General features: G+C 45.4%; 1 protein-coding gene across 4 annotated transcripts in view; it reads left to right on the top strand.

Moving 5' to 3' along the window:
- The first annotated feature begins 7,104 nt into the window (after positions 1-7,104).
- The window catches only part of Eef1akmt2 (EEF1A lysine methyltransferase 2), a 52,163-nt gene continuing 51,377 nt past the window's right edge, over positions 7,105-7,890 (top strand). For 2 of the 4 annotated variants that reach the window (XM_077105498.1, XM_077105499.1), the window contains exon 1: positions 7,105-7,248. In XM_077105498.1, the coding sequence (XP_076961613.1) occupies positions 7,145-7,248 (104 nt within the window). In that variant the 5' untranslated portion in view covers positions 7,105-7,144. The remainder of the gene's footprint in view (positions 7,249-7,890) is intronic. The other 2 variants (XM_077105500.1, XM_077105501.1) reach the window with 1 other exon arrangement.

Raw genomic sequence — 7,890 nt, 5'->3', positions numbered from 1 at the left:
GTGAGTCGCAAAGACCCGGCTCCATCTCGCCACACCTCGGACACCCGCTCCTCTGTACAGCCCTTGCTTCCCCCAGTTTGTCCCTTCGGCAAATGAAACTTAGTATTAAAAGCCAATATCTACCGAGCTGAAGAATATGAAAGACGGGAGATGATTCAGGCAGTTGAATGGTTTCGGGTTTGACACCTGAATGACCAGATGTGATTTCAACTTTAACGTCACCACCCCGTGAGAGGGAGAAGGCACAGGAAGGCAGACGGTGGACTCGGGATGATGGTGGCACGAGGGTAGGGGGTTAGAAGTGAACGTGGTGCTCTCTCTGAAGCCTTTGTGTAGTTAGTGTGGTACACAGTAGGTTTTCCTTCAGCTGGAAACTGGAGATAAACTTGTGCATGTGCGCCTTGCCTTTCCCCAGGAATGTGGTGAGGATCAAATAATGCATATGAAAACACTTTGAATACCATAATTTTCTATACACTTTTTAAAAAGTGAATGGTGGTAGTAGCGAAAGAAGAAAGAAGCAATTGAGTTCTGGGTACAAAAGAACACAAAATTAATGAAAAATTATGGAAAGAAGAATAAAAAATAACAGTGAAAATTATAAAAGTGGTGGTAATCACCAGTGACTCAGGAAGTCTGAGGCAGGAGGATCACAAGTTTGAGGTTGACCTCAGCAATTAAGGGAGACCCTGTCTCAAAAATTTTTAAAAAAAGGACTGGGAATGTGTTTCAGTGGTAGAGCATCCCTGTGTTAAATTCTCAGCATATATATTTAAAAGTTAGAAAAAAGAAACTCCAGGAAGGAACTAACATTATTAATCATTATTTTCAATTTGTTCAATCTTCTATGTTCAAAACTGATTTCATATAAAGCTCTTTTGCTCACACTTTTTTTTTTTTTTTGTACCTGGGATTGAATGTTGGGCATTTTTCTCCACTGAGCTACATCCCCAGTCCTTTTTATTTTTTAGATCAGTTCTTGCTAAATTGCCCAGGCTGGCCTTGAACTGCAAACCTTCTGCCTCAGTCTCCTGAACAGCTGGGATCACAGGCATGAACCACTATACCCAGCTTCTCACACCCTTTTCAAGCTCTGCCAACAGAATTGTTTTCTGACAGTTACTCAAGTCAAAAACCTTGCCCTCATCTTTGATACTTCCCTTTCTCTTAACACCCTATGTTTTGATCAGCTACCATAGTCTTTAAACTATATCCAGAATGCTACAATTCACCATCAGCACATCTACTACCCTGACACAAACCACCATCATCTCTTTCCTGGTTACAGAAACACCTCTGCTGGGTGTGGTGGCACATTCCTGAAATTCCAGTGACTCAGGAAGCTGAGGCAGGAGAATACCAAGTTCAGAGCCAGCCTCAGCAATTTAGTGAAGCCCTAAGCAATTTAGCAAGACTCTGCCTCAAAATAAAAAATAAGAAAGGGCTGGGAATGTGGCTCAGTGGTTAAGCACCTTTGGGTTCAGTCCCTAATACCAAACCAAACCACACAAACAACAAGAAACCCTGCACCTTTAACTCAGGGAGTCCCGACTGGTGACAGTTTTGCCTGTTCAAAGGACACTTGGCAATATTTGGAGACATTTTCTGATGTTTAACTCAGGGGAGAGGCCCACCACTCTGAAAAGTATCCATAACAAAGAATTCTCCCCTTCCAGAGAATGTCAGTGATGATGGGTTTGAGAAACTCCTCATTCTGGCTTTTGCCTTTAACTCCTTCTCTGCCAAATCTATTCTTAACAAAGCAGCCCAAAAGGTCATGACAACATTTTAAAAAAATATTTAATTTTTAGTTGTAGTTGGACTCAATATCTTTATTTATTTTTATATGGTGCTGAGGATCCAACCCAGGGCCTCGCACTTCTTCCACCCATTGGCTGCTGCTTCTTCCTCAGCAGGTATGGTTGATCCTGAGCCACTCCCTACTTAGTCCACATTCTGTTCCCTGGGAATACAACTGTTGACAGCCTGGGTCAGGCTTTCACCCAGTGCCAACCCTCAGAGAGCCCTTCTTAATCAGCACCACCATCCTCTCACCATATTCTCAATCTTACTTTCCTGTTTTACTTTTCCCTTTGTCACTTAATCGCCAAGTAGCATCATCAGTTTTGTTCACTTTTCCTCTGTATTGTCTTTTCCTCTCCACCAGCCTGTTCTGAAATTAAGAAAAAATTTTTTTTTAGTTGTAATTGGACACAATACATTTATTTTATTTATTTTTATATGGTGCTGGGAATCAAACCCAGGGCCTTGCTTGCGCTCGTGGTAGGCTGCCCAATACATAATTGTTTATTAATTTTATTTTTATGTGGCACTAAGGATTGAACCCAGTGCCTTATACGTGTGAGGCAAGCGCTCTACCACTGAGCCCCAGCCCCAGCCCCAGCCCCAGCCCCCAGTACATAATCATTGAGTAAATGTTGCATGAAAAGGTGCAAAAGGTGGGCTCGGTGGTAATTACCTGTAATCTTAGTGACTTGAGAATTGGAAGCAGGAGGATTGTAAGTTCAAGGACAGCCTGGCCAACTTAGCAAGACACTGCCTCAAAAATAAAAAAAAATGAATTAAAAAGCAGGTGGGCTGTGGAAGTAGTTCTGTGGCAGAACATCCCTGGTTTAATCCACAGGAATGCAAAAATTAAAAAAAAAATGTCAGTCCCAAAGAAAATGGCTTGTTTGATCAGCAGGTAGCTGTAGGGGGATGAAGAGAGAAGAAAACTGATAAAAAGTGTGGGCTTGGTTACTGATTCAAGAAACATGGTTTATAGAAGATGAAAGAGGAAGATAGCCAGATGTACTGGCAGAGTTTGGAAAAAGAGAAATAGGAAGAAGAGATGAGTAGTTCAATGAGATTCTGAACTTTGGAGAGAGAGAGAGATGGGGATGAAGAATTGTTAGGATCTGGTATTATATGTGCAGATATAGCCTCTCTTGGTTTCTTCCTCAAGAAAATCTTTGGCAAAGCATCCATATTGATGGGTAGAGCATGCCTATGTACATTAGTGGTTACGATTGAAGGCTTTAGGTTAGAACCCATTGATTGGGTTCCAGTCTCAGCTTTGGCACTCATCATGTGACTTTGGGCAACTTCTCAGTGCCCTGATTTGCTTATCTTTTTGTTTTTTATTTTTTAAGTACCAGGGATTGAACTCAGTAGCACTAGGCCACTGAGCCACATCCCTAGCCCTTTTTTGTATTTTATTTAGAAACAGGGTCTCACTGAGTTGCTTAGCACCTCACTGTTGCTAAGGCTGGCTTTGAACTCCTGCCTCAGCCTCTGGTTTGCTTATCTTTGAAATGAGTATAATACTAGTGTCTACCTTGTGTAGCTATTTTCAGGAGTCACTGAGATAATAAGATTGGATATGTTTAACACAGTTCCTGGATTAGTGACAGCCTGAGGTTTGTTAGACTTCATTTCTTTTTCAGAGACACAGAAGTTGATTTAGGAAACCAGAAGCACATTCAAGAAAGAATGTGGGCTATCTGAACTGAGAAGCTTTGGGCATAAAGCAAGGAATACATTATTGTAAACCAAGGAATACATTACATTCAAGGGAGGACATTGGCCATCTCCAAAGGAGTAACAGCTGTTAGCCGTCATTTCTATTATTATGATATAGTTTAAAAGATGAGAGATCTATAGGCATTGACAATAAAAAATGTCCAAGTATATTACCACAGTTCATTAAATGAAGATGCAAGTGACAAACACTGCAAATGTCAGATTCCATTTGTATATATATAAAATGAATGTCTGCAGCCTACATGCACAGGAATGCTACTCTTCACGATGAGGGGTCTCAGAATGGGAACAAGAAAGTCCAGTTTCATTTGGATTATGTTCATGGTGTAGCTGAGGAAACAGACTTAAAAATTAAGTAACTTGCCTAAGGTCATTCTTGAAATGAACTAAGTTGTGATTGAAGTTCAAGTCTGCTTGACTCCATAGTCTGCGATCAGGCAGGTTAAATAAGGGAAACGAGTGAGTGATGTCAGGCACTGAAGGAGAGGAAGGCTGGTTGCATCCTGAGGCCTCTCTGGAGGAACAGAGGAGAGCTAGGTAGAACTGGAGCCTGCCAAGGGGCTTAGTGCTGAAATGGTTCTAAGGAGGTTTATTTGGAAGCTGTTGCTAATGGTGCTAATGGCCCCAGTGAACTATGAGCCTGTGTGGTCAGAATAAGGTAGGGCATGGAGAAGTGTCTGAAATCAGAGAGGGAGGAGACTGTGCATGGAGGAAAGGACCCACTCTGGGTGACACTGTAGGTGGTCAGGTACCAACTGTGTACCGAACAAGTAAGAGAGTGTTTGGAGGCATGGGGACTGGGGAGGGGATGGTGCAAGCGAGCTTGGTTTCATTGAGTTTAACGTAACAAATTGCAAGGGAAGTCTGGAGCTAGGGCAGATGTTGTAATTGGAAATCACTATCGGATAAGTGTCCCTTATCTGAAATGCTTGAGACCTGAAGTAGTTCAGATTTTGGAGTTTTGGGATTTTGGAATATTTGCATAGACTTCAGTAGTTGAGCATCCTTAATCCAAAAATCTGAAATCCAAAATGCTTCAAAATCTGAAACTTTTTTTTTTTTTTTGTATCAGGGATTGAATTCAGAGACACTTAACTACTGAGCCACATCCCCAGTACTTTCTATTTTTTATTTTGAGATAGCCTCTTGCTAAGTAGCTTAGGGCCTGGCTAAGTTGATGAGGCAGGCCTGAACTTGTGATCCTCTTGACTCAGTTTACCAAGGTGCTGGGATTACAGATGTGTATCACTGAATCCAGCTAAAATCTGAAATTTTTGAGTGCAACATTTCAGATTTGGGAGCATTTTGGATTAGGGATGCTCAACTTGTAATAAGAATGATAGCTAACATTTATTAACCACTGAATATATGTAGACCCTGTTCTAAATTCTTTACATACAGTATATTGATTTCATCTAAAAACTCTCTGATGTAGACCCATTTTAAATCCCATTTTTGTAGGTGAAGAAACCAAGTTCACATTTACTGAGCATTTACCGGGTACCAGGCAGGATTTGACTGGCCTGATTTCATTTATTCTCTAAAGCCATATCATGTGATAGGTGCTGTTATTGTCCTTGTCCTAAGCATGAGCAAACTGATGTCCTGAGAAATTAAGAAATTTGCCCATGCTTATGCATGGTCAGGCTAGGGCTCAAAACCTGGGGATCCAACTCTAAAGCTGGTGTCCAATATCCCTTTTCAAAAGTTAGAGCAGGAGGTGGTGAGAAAATAAGAAGGGTTTTTCAGGAAGTGTGTTTCTTCAGTACTGACTATTACAGAGCCAGGAAAGGGAAAATCCTGAACTTGACCCTGAGCTGTGCCAACTGGGAAGTGCTTGAGAACTCTTAGAAGTGCAGTTTCATAAGAGGTGTGGTTGAGTAGGGTGCTAGTTTGCAGGGATCAGAAAATAGAAGCAGAAGCAGAGAGGCAACCCCAAGTACTATAAGTTCTCTCCTGCCTTGTGTAACTGGCACCCAATAGGCAGGACTGTGTTCCTTTGTACATTCCTGCTTCTCCCTGGTGATGTTTAGCTTGCTTGACTGAGCTTCTCCTTCTCCTACCAGGAATCCTATTGCCCTGGGTGATCAGAGGTGGTGCCCCACACAGCCTTTGGAACTAAACAGCCAGAATAATCCTGCCTGGAGTTAGGGAAGGAACTCTATAAATCATGGGTTTTTCCAGGATTCCATACTAACAACTGTTTACAGTTTTCATTACACACAACAAAACATCTTAAGTACTAACAAGACTGTTAGTACTTAAGGCTGAAGATGGCCTTACCTGTCATGAGTACTTCTTAATTGGCACCTACAACTTTTTAAGACCCACTCAGCACACTCAAGTTCGCTTTCTCTAGCATCCAGTCTAGGAAAGATCAAAATAACCATTTGCCCAGGGCGGCACCAATTGGCCATGGTATCCGGTGGTTTTATTGCTCTGTAATAAGGTTACTTATGCTCTTTAAGTTCCTTAATCACCATGTACATGGATTCTCATCTGCCTTTTTCTTTATGCTACCACCAGTGGTTTCCTTAAGATATTAGGCAGTATGCACATTCAGACTTCTGAGAGCTATAAGGCAACTGTTGACACTGTTTACCTCCAGGGACTTGTTATTGGACTTCTGTCTGCTTAATCAACAGAAACATCTTATTTTGGTTGGAAGTCAGCCTTGGTGGAGGCCTCTGAGGTCCTCGCCTAGGACATTGGCCCACAAATATTTCATTCTTACTGCAGAAAATAATCCCAGACTCTTTGCTCCTAGACTTTCTGGCATTTTACTGTGGAACTACTAATGGCAGCTAGACCAAGTGGCACACGTAACCTCAGTTTCACACCTGGAGCAATTTTGTAGAACAAGTCCCCCATCTGTTTGGAGCATGGTATGGTGGGCAAACTGAAGCAGAGGTTTTTGACAAGTTCAGGTGCCTGGTTATGACAGAGCTGACACCTACCCAGGTGTCCTGACTCACGGTGGTCAGTACCTTTTCTGCCACAACGAACTGCTCCTGGTGGCTGGTGTACTACCAGATTCGTAGGGCGTTCATTTCCTTGGCCATAAACCCCACGTCCCACGGATGATATCAAGTCAGAAATGGTCAGAGTGCTTACTCGAGCCAGAATTCCTGCCACAAACGAAACTGGCCTTGTGGCTGGAAGCGGATAACATGAGGAACTGTTCCACACCATTCCCAGATCTGCCCAAGACGAGCATTTGGGTTGCGAAGCATCGGCTTTAGGTGTTTCTGTGGCCTCCTTTTCCCGCCATTTTCCAAAATGCAATGTTTCGAGTGCTCTCTTGCAAAGAGCAGTCTACAGATGAGGTCGCGCTGAAACTTAAACGAAGCGAGTACCTCCGACGCCGGCGGAGCCCTCAGGGTGGAAGCCGAAGCTCTGCCCGCTTACCCGGTGCTGGGGGCACCTAGAAAAGCCTGGAAGCAGCCACACTTCCCGCCCCGCCCCCTGGCGCCCCAGCGCCGGGCCCAGAGCAGTGGAGAAGGCGGCCTCCCGCCGCCTAGAGGTGCCAAGTCCGGGCGTCCGCTCTGCCCGTGCCACGTCTCTATGGCGACCCTAACGGCCGACTGGGTCGCCGAGCGAGATGAGCGCGGGCCCTGACGGCGGCGGCGCTGCGGCGGCGCAGTCCCGAGAGGGTAGTCCCGCGAAGGATGGCTTCGTCCCGTCGGCACTGGGGACCCGAGAGCAGTGAGTGTGGCGCGGGATAGGGAGGGCGAACTGCGCTGGCCGACCTGGGCCCTGGCGGGGGTCGGCGGGGTGGGGGCGTGACGGCGAGGCCCGGGGCGGTGAGGGGCTTGCAGGGAGGGCTCTCCGGGCCACCCGGGGGCCGTTAGCCTGTCTTTACCCGCGTGGAGCAAGAGGGGCTTGGGTGCGGGACGGGCTCTGAAAGCTTTTGGGGAGGCCATTTAGGGGTCCTGGGGTGAGGAGGCGGCGAGTGAGGGGCCGAGGGACCACCTCGGGACCTGGGGTTGAGACAGCCGGGACCTTAGGCGCCGGCGAGGAGAGGCGAAGGAGACCCGTCGAGCGAGCGAGGAGGCGGGGGTGGGAGGCGGCGGCGGCGGCTTGCCGTCGGATAAAGTGACCTGCCGCGCCCGCCATCCCAGCGGAGGCTGAGGCAGGAGCATCGCAAGTTGGAGGCCAGCCTGGGCAACTTAAGGAGAATGAAAAGGCCTGAGGCTGTGGCTCGGTGGTAAAGCTATTCTGGATTCCATCCCCAGTACTGCAAAAAACAAAACAGACATTCAGTAATTGTTCAGTGAATTATTAGACGAATGAAAATGTGGAAAAAAGTTAGGATGAGAAATAACTTGGAGGGGTAAGAGGGAGTAG

Source organism: Callospermophilus lateralis, chromosome 15 (genome assembly GCF_048772815.1).
Source record: "Callospermophilus lateralis isolate mCalLat2 chromosome 15, mCalLat2.hap1, whole genome shotgun sequence".
Taxonomy (NCBI): domain Eukaryota; kingdom Metazoa; phylum Chordata; class Mammalia; order Rodentia; family Sciuridae; genus Callospermophilus; species Callospermophilus lateralis.
The sequence above is the reverse complement of the archived record's forward strand: the minus strand, read 5'-3'. Positions and strand labels throughout refer to the sequence as shown.